General features: G+C 40.5%; 1 protein-coding gene across 2 annotated transcripts; it reads left to right on the top strand.

The window, feature by feature from the left end:
• The first annotated feature begins 692 nt into the window (after positions 1–692).
• Positions 693–12224, top strand: LOC308333947 (uncharacterized protein). Of its 2 annotated transcripts, XM_080790487.1 has the most exons (3): positions 693–834; positions 3594–3712; positions 10118–12224. In XM_080790487.1, the coding sequence occupies exons 2-3, from the start codon at positions 3619–3621 to the stop codon at positions 11863–11865; spliced, it is 1842 nt and encodes a 613-aa protein (XP_080646613.1). In that variant the 5' UTR covers positions 693–834; positions 3594–3618; the 3' UTR covers positions 11866–12224. The 2 variants fall into 2 exon arrangements, with proteins under 2 accessions (XP_080646613.1, XP_080646614.1); XM_080790488.1 differs by lacking the exons at positions 693–834; positions 3594–3712 and adding an exon at positions 7380–7464.
• Positions 12225–15036: the final 2812 nt, after the last annotated feature.

Below are 15036 nucleotides of genomic sequence, written 5' to 3'. Positions count from 1 at the left end.
CACTGGGGTCATTGGACGACCTGCTCTACCTCCTGAGCCGCAGCCGCTCACATTAATCATACAACAACGGATACACAGTATAAATGAAAAAGTAAAAATACATAGGCCTATTGGTAGAAATGAAAAGTGTATGTGTAGTGGAGTGGAAGAGACTGACCTTGAATTGTTAGTTTTGTTTATATTTAAAATTACCAGAGGGCCACTAGTTCTGGAACCACTGAAAATAATTGGCCATTAATTAAAAGAATGTTTATAGGCTTTTTAAATGTATTAAAATATTTATATCAATTATTTATTTTATTGAATCAAGCCTTCCAAGATCCTGGTGAATCATGACCATAAAACCTTTGATTATGTGAATAAATTATAATGAAAAACGCTAAATAAAGAGTATTTATTAAATGTAGTATATCATAATATTAAATATGCAATGTTTGTTTTCTCACAGAATCAGAGGTGTTATGGTCATGACTCATCAGGATCCTGGATGGATTGATTCTAGGCTTAGAATAATTTATATAAATATTCTAGTAAATCTCTATGGGAGAGTTTTCAGCTCTAGAGCTGTTCCATAGCTGCTCCCCACTGTATTACACTGTATCTTGGCTCCCCCTAGTGACCCTTTATAATACGTGCACAGTGCACGCTCCAGCAGGGCTAGTGCGCATGCGGACAACCCTTAGATATCAGCGCGCACACACAGCTAGCTGTTAGCAGTGTCGTGTGAAAACACTTTAATAATAAAATTAAAACGTTTGAAAACAGCTTAATAATTAAAGTAAGACGTTTGAAAACAGTGTCGTCTTTAAGCAGCTCAACCCTGAAACACAGCAGGTAAGATTAACTGATTAAACCTTGTTTTTACTACATTTCTCTTTTATATTATTTACATGGAACAACACGAGTATTTCTCTCATATCTGCTTGTTTGTTATAGATGATTCTAAATAAACTAGTTAATAGCCTACTAGCAGCAGTGCAGCAGTAATAATATTGCAACTTTGTTATAAACAAGCAGTAGCCTAGCTATAGCAGCAATAATAGTATTGTAACCTGTTTGTTATAAACAAGCAGTAGTTAATACTAGCAGCAGTAATAATATTGTAAGAATGTCCTCGGGAGCTAGGTCTCTTGGCTACGTGGCTTGTTGCCTGCCTGCTCTGCTGAGTTGGGGAGAGAGAAAGAGGTTTTAGAATGATTGATTGAACATTCACAGTATGTAGAATGGGTAGGCCTACATTTCGGATGCACAGGTCAATAATACAAAAAACTGCTTTTTTGAGGACGAAACCATGAAAAGCACTAAGACTTGTTTACACCAGGGTCTAGGGGCGTCATGTTTCAATAATGACTGTGAGTGCTCAAAGTCCCGCCCCCAGCCCCCCCCCCCCCCCCCAGCGGTGGAAATAAAACAAGTTTAGCATTTGAATGCCCAACACCTCTTGACCATAGAGTATTAAAAGGATAGAGACTAAACTAGCGCGAAGCTCCGCCCCCTCCGCTATTCATGTCAGTGGAAGTTGCTCAGTGGCGTTTTGAAGCACCCGGAAGGCTGCCGGAAGTACCGTCTTTTCGCTGATTCAGCATTTCACTTCCGCATTTGGACACCAAATTTTGGTGTCCAAATGCGGAAGTGCACCCAGAGTGCACCTGGGCTTTACATTGGGCGCTCGGTTGCACGGGGTTTCCACGTCAAGAATCCACGGGTCTGCCTGCGGTCCTTCCTCTTACCACTAGGGACCAGCGCTTCAACATTGGAGTGCCTAGCTGGCCCCTTGCTCTTGACCAATCGCCCCCCACCCTCGTAAAGGTGTGTGACTACGTGACATTTTGAGCAGGGGGAGGGGAAAGGGAGAGGAAATTCAGTCTTCGTGGGTGCATATTGGCTTATTGTTTTAACTGTGGGTGTTTCAGCTACCAGGCACCCCCGGAGTCTCCGCCACTGCCAGGGTCCTCTATTTTAAATTCATCAGAACATTTTCGTACAAAAAAAGGAAATCATATATCCTACAGTTAAATAAAGTTAAAAAAAGGGAAAAACCTCATTTATTACGACGGTCAGTTTTGAATTTCGTGCGGACTACTGCGTTTTGGCACGTTACTGTCTGTCACAGGCATGGTGGGAGTGATCCTATGTGTGTCATGTGTTCCATCTGAATCACAGCACCTGTGTGCCCTCTAAATACACACCCAGTGCTGTGTGGTGCACACACCATTGTAACAATGGTTACTGCCCTATTGCGTTGTGGGGCGCACACCATTGTAACAATGGTTACTGCACTATTGTGTTGTGGTGCACACACCACAAACTAAACATCTCACTGAGCTTAGGGAACGGCAAAAGAGGGTGTTCATAAGAAAATCACACCTTGGGATGTACCGATGAGACAATTTGTCCGATACCAATATCCAATATAATAAATTGCAATTATGGCCGATAACCAATGTCGATATGATCGCATTCTGTATTAAAAATATATAATAATTTCTGAAAAAAAGACTGAAATTGAAAAAAAGCAATGCCTCTTTATTCTAAAACTAGGAATGCACCGTTATTGAAATGTTGGCTCATATACCAACATAAAAAGCCTGTATGTCTCTCTACGTCGTCCTCAGACGAGCCCTCCATCAGTGTATCCAGTCATCTTCTCTGATACACTTGGTAATGCTCCATACAGGATTCACATCCATAGAGGAGAACAGACTACACGGTCGCATATTTTACGCATGCGTGTTGTTATTGTCCTTCTCTTCCAAGTTCCTCCTCCGATGACAACTCAATAATACTACTTAATTCTGTAGCCTACTAGTCTTTTTTTTATTCCGGGCCCACCAAAGCAAGCGTTATATGATATTCGATTCTGAGCCATGCTGTAAAAGCCGGGTGTCTTTGGGAGATTTGGCAATGTTAACCGGTTAACCGGTCGGTTCTGTTCATAAGAACTCACAATTTTGTAATGAAAACAAAACACATGCTGACTCCAAGTAGCAGTTGAACTATTGCTCCATACAAGTATGAAAGTTCCATATTCCATAATTATGCAATGAACGACAGATGCAAATTGCAAAAGTCGAGATGAGAGTTGTTTTTATTTACGCACCCGGCACCGTCAACACTCAACAGTGAGGCGATACCGGGGTTCCATAGCCACCTATTTCCTCTCAAAACAGGCACACATTTCAAAATAAGACTCTTGTTTTTGTTTGTACTTGTGAACATTCAACCCGTGCTTTATTTTGGAATTGTACTGGAACTAAGTAGCTCTGATGAGGAAGAAGCCTAGTTGACTTGAAAATTAAACTAAAATAATAATAGAGACGTAATGTGCATTTGGGATGGCATACCGGAGCTGCCTCTACAGGTAGGGGAGCTCAAGTGAGCAAGTACCAGAGCTGAAATTAAGCACTGCCTTATTCACTTTACACCATTGATCATTGTGTAAACTGAAGTTACGTGTGATTTATTCCCTAATGCATGAATCCCATAATCTCCACATTCACATGTTGGAGAGTTGGGCTATCACCACTAGTAGTCTGGCAGCCAAGAGGCTTCTTTTGTTTTTTAAAGTCCTTCCTTAATTCACTTGATTTCAGACCGGAGTCCAGACTGCAGGTGAAGATGAACTATCCAGACTCAGCCAGGGATGTTTCTATTAAACAGGAAGCTGAAGACGTTTCTATTAAACAGGAAGCTGAAGACCAGCCACAACTCAGTAAGTTTCATGTGCTCTTCCTTTCTTTAACCCATTAAGACCCGAGACAAGTCTTCTAAATCATGACCATTTTCTAAAAGAAAAAAAAGAACAAAAAACTGTTTCTATGTCAGTGGTTGTCAGACTTTTCCATGTCATGGAGCTACAAAATTATCTGTATTTGGCCGCCAGTATGTTGGTAACAATTAATTTCCCATCCAGGTAGCCGATAGCATTATCCTGTTAATTAGCGTTTGATTTTCATTTTATTAATAATTTTTTACCCCGAATGTAATATGCATGTATACATAATTAACGTTGGTAGACGAATGGTATACATTTATGCTTTTGACATTTACTCCTTTGCAAAGGAGCAAAAAGCAAACAAAAAGCAAAAAGCAACATTTTAAATTGTTGTAGGCTTAATCGTCAATAAACAACGCATTGTGATCTGCACGCATGCATCTGCGAGTACAAAACATAAATAAATACAACGCTGTAGTGACAGCAATTTTAACAGTTTTTTAACTATTGTACAGTAACAACCAAAGTCTCTATATTTCTAAAAAAAACTAATAAAAATAAAGGGATTTATAATAATAATATATACGATTTATATAGCGCTTTTCTGCGTACCCAAAGTCGCTTTACAGAACAGAAGTACAGACATTTTTATTAGAAAAACTACTTTAGATCAGAACACGCATTTATTATTATACAAATTAACCGTTAGGCCGATAACAATATTCTGATATTTCTAACGGTCGGCTATCCGGTTACCAGTCGACATCCCTAATCATTAACCATGGTGTTAAAGTAACAAAATAAATTACTTCACATTACTTTTTTAGTATTTTGCTAAAATATTTCTAAAACTTTCAGAACTGTAACGTGTAGTTAGTAAAGTCAATCTTACAAAATGCTCATTTTGTTATGGAAGAATGGATTTAAAATTTTGGAATCCATTGTTGGAAAAAGAGAAAAGAACCCGCACTTTGCTCCAAAAGTTAAACTTTATTGACAAAGTTTTGAGCCAAGGCTCTTCATCTGATCAAACTCGAGATGTGAGTGATTCACCCATTTTAATAATAGACACCCACGGGTCACGTTACTAGTCAGTGGGTGGAACATGGTCATCAAATCAATTAATCAAATATAACTATACAGTGTTTCATATTTTCCGTGTGGACAGTGGAATAAGCCCAAATGGGTAACCCTTCATTTTACGGGACCTGGTAGTAGTTCACACAGTAATTACTAGGTAATTACCAACAAACTACTGGGTAATTTCCAGCTAATGGATTTACCTGGTAATTGCATGGTAACTTACATTACTCAGTATTTACTATGTAATTACCAAGTGTTTTCCCTGACAACTATGGGTAAATGGGTACTACCCATGTAAACACATGGGCCCTCATTTATCAATCGAGTGTACAATCTGCCACATATTCGAGTGCAGGTTTCGTAGTACAACCACGTCGCCACGGCATTTATAAAGTGATCGCAAACAGCTGATCCTTCCTTAATTTCGTTCTGACGTTAATAAATGTGACGGCTGAAATCTATCTGGCACGCCCGATGAAATCAAGCCTCGCCCTCGTTTTTGCGACATGAACAACGTAGTACGACCTTGGAAACCATAGTTACATGACGAAAAAAGTAAATAAAAACGTTTCCCTCTCATACACACACACGCAGACGCACGCACACACACGCAACTTGCAAGCCCATGGTGTGTTAAATAAATAAAGAACTAACACTTTTCTCCTCTCGCCTCGCTTGCCTTGCTGCCCGCCTCTCACACACACACACACGCACGCACATATCGCAACTTATTTGCAAGCAATTGTCACTGTGTCACCGGCGTAGGGTCCAGCCTTGTGCATGCAAATTTCTTGTTAGTAAACTACAGCATGCAAGCCGCCTTTGTTAATGGTCCCCCAAACCGTTCACACCTATCGGCCGGGGATGTGCTGCCCCCCCCCCCCCCCCCCGCATGCTAATTTGCCCATTCAATCATTTGATCCACGCTACGCGCCTGCTGTGTGTTGTTAGTTGTAGCCTATATTAAATGATTACATAATTTTTTCATTTAATATAGCCTACAACAATATATTTGTGAACCTGCATGTGAACCATTAATTAAATAACAAATAGGCGCGCACACACACGCTGCTGTTTTGCAACATCTCCTCTCCTGACCTGTCTGTCTGTCTCTATCACTGTGGTCCGTTCATGACACCGTGACCATGCACGTTTATGACAATCTATTTAGATTACCTCGCTATAGTCGCAGTGGCTGGGCTCATGCACTGGCACTGGTGGGCTGGCAGCCTGGCTGGCTGGGTTAGCCTACCTATCTCCGATGCGGTCGGGCGGTCCCTTGTACTTGCACTGGCACGCCGGCACGGCACACTTGGCATTCGAGCGACACGTCAGGTTTATCTTTAAAATGGCGAGATGTAACTCGAGAAAGACATGGCTGTAGATTGCACTATAGCCTACTCGTTGGTTGGTAGACTTGACTATAGCTGCAGCACTGCAAATGCCTCTCGATCCATGTCATGGATGTTATAACTTCCAGGGGGGGGGGGGGGGGGTTGTGCGCTCATGCAAAACACTGTTTAAATGGCTTAAGCATCAAGCGCAATTTAATTGTAAAGTTGGAAATCCCCTACTAATTTCATATGACACAAAGACACATCGTTGATGTAGGCCTATTATTTTTTTTATTTTTCTTTGTTTACATGTAGCCCATATACATAGAGTTTTATATTCAACCTTTTAGGAGTGAATGTGTTTAGAATGCCTGTGACAGCCTCTCAGCTGGTCAAACAATGCTGCTCTGCTGTTCTACGACAGAAAAACTGGTGATGACAAAGCGTACGACAGCTCCCGACCAGACATGAGTTTTGAACTTTGTCAAGTTCAATTTCAAGCTTTAGCGGGAAATGGTAAAAAAAGAAATCAGCGTGCACCCATATTTTGGCGTACGCACGGTTGATAAATGAGGGCCATGGGGTGGTAAACTACCAGGAAATTACCAGTCCTGACAACTACCATGTAATTACCTGATAGGTACCCAGTAAGGAAGGAGGAACTGTTCTGTAAAAGGAAGTGTGCTCTATTTCCATATTACCATGTACCTACCTGGAAATAAGGGGCTTTCTCGGCCCCACCCATCTTCAATTGTTTATATTGTGTTTAGTTTCCAAGATGGCCGCAGCACCAGGAGGGGGTGGGGCGGAGGTGAGCGGGTGGGGTTGACATATGCCCTTACTGAGCTGCGTTCACACATTCACGACACCTGTCTTGGTCTGTCTTATGTCTGTGTTTAATGGCTGCTCCAATGCATTTCCAATGGAAGCCCATATGATTTGACCAAAAAATGTGTTTGATGGAGGGAGGGGGGAGGCTCACATAAGGCAAGATGTTTCCTGTGGTTCTGTTTCAGACAAAGAAATAGGCAGTAGTACAGGTAATACAGTCTTTGAAAGTTATCCTGTTTTTGCATATTTGTTACCGGGTGGTGGTGGTGTAATAATAATGCATTTTATCTTGATGTAGTTGATGGCTGGTAATGGTGGGGATACTGGTGTTTTGGGTCCTGGGAACTCTATGGTTGTTTCCTCTTGCAGTGTGTACAGGGTGCTGTCCAGGGGGAGAAGCAGACTTATGGACACGTGTTGGAGCGGAGAGGATGCCGCCAACGACACTGATCATTTAGTCTTAGTCGTTATCACTCCCTGATATAATTTTACACACCCATGGTAAACACCAGATTGGGTAATAATCTACTAAATACTGGGTAAATACCTGGTAATCTTCCAATTCTGGAGAAAGAACATGGTAATGTCATGTAAACCACGCTTCCTTTCACAGTACAGTTCCACGTTTCTTACATGGTAACTTGCTAAAGGTTTTACCTGTTAACGTTTTGGAAATGTATGTTGTCAGAAAGTTATTGCCAGTTCAAAATTTAAAGTTCAAAGTTCAAAATACACCCTGATGGGGGAGGATTATAATCGACAATTACCAGGTAGGTACATGGAAGTAGAGCACACTTCCTTTTACAGGACAATTCTTCCTTCCTACCTGGGTACCTATCGGCTAATTACATGGTAGTTGTCAGGAAATTACCTAGTAACACCAAGCTTTGTCATTGGTCGAAAAAGAACCCAGTCGAAATGACTAACCAATCAGGAAGTAGACAGGAAATCAACCAATGACGTAGCTTCAAGGAAAATTGTTGAATGCAGATTGCAGGCCCTAGATGTGTCACAGAGACTACATTTATTTTGGGAGCGTTTTACCCATTGCTGGCTGTCTGAATACCAAAAACAATGTCACCAAAGGGAATGAACGAGGGCTTTCCTTTCAGGCACTTTTTTCTTCACTGTAACTATGATGTATATACATCCTTGAATTGTTGCGTAAGATAATACTTGATTATGTGAATTATTTATATATAGATCATATTAATCATGATGTCCATTTATGCTTATTCCACTGTATATAGTGATATTTCATTAATTTATTTGATGACCATGTTGTGTTGGTTCCACCCACTGACTAGTAACGTGACCCGTGGGTGTCTATTTAAATGGGGGGATCACCCACATCTCAAGTTTGACCAGATGAAGAGCCTTTGCTCGAAAAGTCGTTAATACAGTTTAACTTTTGGAGCAAATGAGTGTGCGCCCGTGTGGTAGAGACCAGCGGGTGGCGCATTTAGCTGCGGTTGAACCCAATATATTATAAATTAATATTGGATAAATTGCGGGTGAAAAAATGCGGGAAAAAAATTTATGGCATTTATCTATATGCTTATTATCGCTTTTAAAACGCACAAAATCTCGGTGTGCGTGCATTAGTAGTATTTTAATTACATCATTTTCCATGATCTGGCACAAATTAGCCAACACAACTATGAAGTTGGGTCCTGACTGTTGCACAACAACAACAACAACAACACAGTGGTCTCCTACAGGCAGCTACGCTAAAGTTGCTAATAGGCAGCTAGTGAGTCTGAGAGAAACTTAAAACTAAGTAATACATATATGTTTTGCGTGGGACTGGGAGTGATTCAGTTCTTTACCCTGCCGATGACTGCTGGATATGCTGTATGAAAATACGTTGCAAAGAACGTGGACAGCGTGTGTGTTACCATAGATATATACAACCACTACGTGGCATGGTCTACAGACCATGTCTCCCTGTCAGCCACTCCCACTTTCCATTCCACTCTGCAGTCCCATTCACTCACCTGTCTCCAACTCCCTCGTCAGCCCACCTGTGAACACTTTGCCACCCTCCTATAAATACTGGACTCATTGCACAAACAAACTGTCAGAACATAAACCATTGTCTGGTGCTCAACCTTGTTTCCTGTGTTGATCTTGGAGTTGCTGGTTCCCTGTTTTGGTTTGGACTTCTCTGCCTTGTGTATTTTTTGAAGGTTTGCATTTTTGTTTTTCTGTTTTTGTGCTTCTGTAACGTTCAGCTTTTTTGGCATTCCTCATTTTCTGTATGCAGCTACTGCTAACTTTGTGTTGTTGCGAACGCAGTGATTGCGACTGTCTGTCTGTGTGTCTGTCCCGCTTTTGTGCCCATATATGGAGCTGAGTGATTACGTCACCATGACTCAGCCATAACCATATAAGGAGTCCCCAAAGCAGCTATACGTCCAAAACCCAAATATGTACGAGCTGCGTTCGTTTCCCACGTTTGCGTGTCTTACTGGTGTATGCTTGACCGTGTTTGGTTCAATACATCAGTTAATTTGAACTTGCCTGCTCTCTGCATTTGGCTTCAGTCACTGCCACCGTGACACTAAGTAACATTGAACTGTTGAGAGAGTGGTTAGTGACATTTGTACAAGTAGTATAAATAGCCGATCTACAATCTCTCGACGCGTTGTGAGCTTGTAGATTGGCTATACTGTATACCTGCGCAGCGGATTTCGGGTGGTGCGGATTAACCCATTCTGACCTGAGATCAGATTCTAAGAATGTCTTCTACATCCTGACAGTTTTCTGAAAAAGCTACGTTTCTGTGTCAGTGGTTCTTCGATTTTTCTAAAATAGCAGACCTACAAGCTCGTAGCGTGCCACTCGGTGGTGCGCTATGGGCTTGTAGATCTGCTATTTTCAAAAGCTAAAGCATAACATGCTATAACACCAACAGGGGTTCCCGCCCAAAATTGATTAATACATTTGATTAATTTATAAATTGCGGTCGGATAACGGGCGGATTATAATTATGCACACACGGATTCGGGTGACAAAAAAGCTCATCTGCTGATTATTTTCTCTTTTTCTGATGCTACTTTTGAACCCAGCACCTCTACCAAATGATGTGCATATTATATTAGTTTTTTGTAGGAATCCAGTGTTGACCATCATGCTATGTTTCTACTCCTAGACATCCTGTACATGGTTGTGTGTAAAGAGGAGGTTTCCACTGAACAGGAGAGGAGCCCCAGTCTGCTCCAGCAGGAACCAGAGGCTCACCACATTAACAAGGAACCAGATGAGCTTAAAGAAGAACAGGAGGAGCTTAAAGAGGAACAGGAGGAACTACTTCAAAGACCAGAGGAACCTGTTGGGTCAACGATGACATTACTGGCAGTGAAAGGTGAAGAAGAAAATTATGTTGATGATGAAGAAGAAGACATATCTTCCCACTGCTCTGAGGTTGAAGTTGAACTTGAATCCGACACTGAAGTCACTGAAGACAGTGATGATTGGGAGACCAGTGAAGACGATGATGACGAACAACGTGACAAGAGTTTCAGTTACTCAGCTAATTTGAATACACACCAGCTTGTTCATACTGGAGAAAGACCTTTCCAATGTAAACATTGTGACAAGAGTTTTGGAATCTCCAGTTCCCTGAAGAAACACCAGCTTTTCCACACTGGAGAAAAACCTTTCCAATGTAAACATTGTGACAAGAGTTTCAGTATCTCCGGTGACCTGATTAAACACCAGCGTGTCCACACTGGAGAAAAACCTTTCCAATGTAAACATTGTGACAAGAGTTTCGGATACTCCAGTGACCTGAAGACACACCAGCGTGTCCACACTAAAGAAAATTTCCAATGTAATCATTGTGAGAAGAGTTTTGGTAAGCCATCTTACCTGAAAAATCACCTTCGTGTCCACACTGGAGAAAAACCTTTCCAATGTAAACATTGTGACAAGAGTTTTGGTAAGCCATCTTACCTGAAAAATCACCTTCGTGTCCACACTGGAGAAAAACCTTTCCAATGTAAACATTGTGACAAGAGTTTCGGATACTCCAGTGACCTGAAGACACACCAGCGTGTCCACACTGGAGAAAATTTCCAATGTAATCATTGTGACAAGAGTTTTGGTAAGCCATCTTACCTGAAAAATCACCTTCGTGTCCACACTGGAGAAAAACCTTTCCAATGTAAACATTGTGACAAAAGTTTCAGAGTCTCAACTCTCCTGAAGCGACACCTTAGTGTCCATACTGAAGAAAAACCTTTCCAATGTAATCATTGTGACAAGAGTTTCAGATTATCCCGTGACCTTAAAAGACACCAGTGTGTCGACACTGGAGAAAAACCTTTCCAATGTAAACATTGTGACAAGAGTTTCAGATACTTTGATGACCTGAATAAACACCAGCGTGTCCACACTGTAGAAAAACCTTTCAAATTTAAAGATTGTACCAAGAGTTTTAGTCAATCATTTTCCCTGAAAATACACCAGCGTGTCCACACTGGAGAAAAACCTTTCCAATGTAAACATTGTGACAAGGGTTTCATAAACTCCAGTGACCTGAATAAACACCAGCTTGTCCACACTGGAGAAAGACCTTTCATATGTAAAGATTGTACCAAGAGTTTTACTCAATCATATTCCCTGAAAATACACCAGCGTGTCCACACTGGAGAAAAACCTTTCCAATGTAAACATTGTGACAAGAGTTTCAGTATCTCCGGTGACCTGATTAAACACCAGCGTGTCCACACTGGAGAAAAACCTTTCCAATGTAAACATTGTGACAAGAGTTTCGGATACTCCAGTGACCTGAAGACACACCAGCGTGTCCACACGAAAAGGTCACTTCCATACGCATGGATATTGCCAAAACCCCTGTCCTTTTCAGAAGCACTTTATCCCAGTTTACCCCAGTAGACACCGAAATTGTTAGCAAAGTGGTAAGGGCTCTACTTGTTCCCTTGACCCTATCCCCACTAGCTTTTTTAAAACGTTTTTTTAACTGCCTATCTGGTGAGTTATTAGAACTAATTAATAAATCTCTGCTTACCGGTATTTTTCCTGGGTCACTCAAAAGTGCCTTAGTTAAACCCATCCTTAAAAAGAAAACACTGGACTATCTGGTTCCCAGCAACTATCGGCCAACCTCCTGTTCTTTTTTTTTTTAATACTGTTTTTATTAGGCGTTTTTTGTATGACATCAGAATATTATTGACAATGATGAGTAGTTCAGTTAAATAAAATGGAAAAAGAACAGGCAATGTAAATGTTCCACGTACAATACATGATAAAAAAGACTTAAATGTGATAAACATGAAAAAACTGTTAAACAATGAGTTTACAGACAAACAAAACAGACAACAGGACAGACACTCTTGCTCTCAAACTTTCCCAACATGTTGTAAATTAAGTGAATTACAGACATTTTTTTTAAATGATGAAAAATAAAATAAAGAAAAAACACTGTTCCTTTTTTTTCTTTCTTTCTTTCTAGTTTAGTCACTAAACTAACATCATATTGGCAAAGTGTATTTAAATAAGTGTAATTGCACTAAACTTTAGTGTGAGCTAAAGTTTAACATATGAGCTAGAGTGGCCGGCGCCTGGCCACATCTGTCGCAGGCTGGATTCACATTTGGATACAATAATCTAATTTTTAAACGACAACGAAATGCTAGAGATTTTCCAATCTGGTTTCAGAACAAACCATAGTACAGAGACGGCACTAGTCAAAGTACTAAATGACCTCAGAAAAAACACAGATGCAAAAACCTCTCCGTTCTTGTTCTTCTGGACTTAAGTGCAGCATTTGACACAGTGGATTACGACATCCTTCTGGACAGACTTGAAAACTGTGTTGGCCTCTCATAGTCCAGGCAAAGTAGCATTTCCAGACAGACTAATTCAAAGAGAATTTTTTTCACCATAGATCATCTCTATGAGGTGTCTAGAACAACATACTAAAAGTCCCAAGAAATCCTAGATGCGGAAATATGTTTAATTCTCATCAATTCAAGATGTGTGCGAATACCTCGAGAAAACTAAACACCCTAATGGGATCTTTTTTCTTTTGTCCTATCACAATGAAACTTTCCACAATGAATCTTAACATGAAAGTCTGATCAGTGTGTTTGATATCATTAACAAACAACAATGTAAATATTATACATTTTGGGGAAAAGTAATTTTCGTGATATGCAAATGTGGGCATATTCAATATATATTAAGCTAATTTGCATATTCAAATTAAGTTTCAGAGAAACTTGTAATACAAAAAAGTTTAGTTTTCATGTTAAGATTCATTGTGGAAAGTTTCATTGTGATAGGACAAAAGAAAAAAAATGGCCATTAGGGTGTTTAGTTTTCTCGAGGTATTAGCACACATCTTGAATTGATGAGAATTAAACATATTTCCGCATCTAGGATTTCTTGGGACTTTTAGTATGTTATTCTAGACACCTCATAGAAATGATATCTGTTGAAAAAAAATCTATTTTAATTAGTCTGACTTTTGGGTCTAAAATGGGCTAGATTGCCTGGACTATCAGGAACAGCTCTTGAGTGGTTCAGGTCCTACCTGACTGCTCGTGATTTCCGAGTAACACTTGGTGAATACTCCTCCGACATCGTTGAGCTGACGTGCGGTGTCCCCCAGGGCTCTATTTTAGGCCCCATTCTCTTCAACCTTTACATGCTACCACTTGGCTCAGTTATCAGAAAACACAATATACACTTCCACAGCTATGCCGATGATACCCTCAAAAAGTGTATTACTGACATAAAAACATGGATGTCAGAACATTTCCTTTAATTAAATGAAGGTAAAACCGAGATCCTCCTTGTCGGTGCAAAGGCCCGAAAGGACCAGGTGAAAAACCTTGGTGTTATTTTTGACAGTGACCTGAACATGGAGGCTCATATCAGAAACACCACAAAAATATCATTTTACCATCTGAGAAACATTGCCAAAGTCCGACCATTTCTGTCCCAAAAAGCTTATCCACTGTTTCATCACCAGCAAGCTTGACTACTGCAATGCTCTCCTGTCTGGCTTACCCAAAAAGTCCATTGGTCGGTTACAACTGGTCCAGAACGCAGCTGCCCGCGTGCTGACAAAGACCAAACGCAGAGCACACATTACACCAAATTTAAAGTCCCTGCATTGGTTGCCTATACATTTTAGAATCGATTTTAAAATTGTTTTACTTGTTTTTAAAACATTAAATGGAAATGCACCTATCTATTTTTCAGAAATGCTTCCAAAATATGTTCCCGGCAGGCCCCTTAGATCATCCAGCGCTGGTCTCCTAGAGATTCCAGAGACCCCTAAAACAAAAAAATATGGCGAAGCCGCCTTTAGCTACTACGCCCCTGTGCTGTGGAACAGCCTGCCAAGGGATTCTCTGAATCTGTGGACATTTTTAAACGAAATCTTAAAACACACCTTTTTAGCATTGCTTTTACAATTTAGGCATTTAGCAGACGCTCTTAATCCAGAGCGATTTACATTAAGCAAGAACAAAAAGCATGGGAATACATCACATACAAGCATTTATCATGAAAAATGCGTAAGCTAAGAAAGTTACAGTGGAATATCTATATAATGAAACTATACATATAAACTATACATATATACTACTATGCTATACATACTATGGCGTGCTATGACTATATACAATGCAATTATAGTGCTGTCTACATAACATGCTATAAGTCTGTATCAAATGCTATCTAAGTCTACGGAAATGCTATCTAAGGGGGTAGGGTAAGTGCTATGGGCCAGGATGGGGTCTGAAAAGGTGGGTTTTCAGACTACGGCGGAACCTCCTAGATCTAGATGACCTAGATGTCCTTTTCCTGTTTTTAGTCGCTCCTTTTATTATTGTTTTTTTCTTTTCTGTTTGTTATTACTATGTAGTTTATGCTTTTGTGGTAAAATCTCACCCGCTTTCACAGCGTTTAACGGCGTACAGGAAACACACTCAGAAAGGTTCAGCTGGCTTGGAAGAGACGCCTTTTATTTGCAAAGAAGGTCCACACGGCAACGACAGTGTAACAAAGGGATCACCAAACAGATCCCCTGGCAGC

The sequence above is a fragment of the Protomyctophum bolini genome (assembly GCF_963924005.1).
Source record: "Protomyctophum bolini genome assembly, chromosome: 19".
NCBI lineage: Eukaryota > Metazoa > Chordata > Actinopteri > Myctophiformes > Myctophidae > Protomyctophum > Protomyctophum bolini.
Note: the sequence above shows the minus strand (reverse complement) of the source record. Positions and strands in the feature narration are given on the sequence as shown.

Bases quoted from the DNA above. Each gene is read 5' to 3' on its own strand.
- LOC308333947 (XM_080790487.1), top strand. From the start codon at position 3,619: ATGAACTATCCAGACTCAGCCAGGGATGTTTCTATTAAACAGGAAGCT. The intron at 3,713-10,117 runs GTAAGTTTCATG...TTCTACTCCTAG, and splicing joins TGAAGACCAGCCACAACTCA to ACATCCTGTACATGGTTGTG.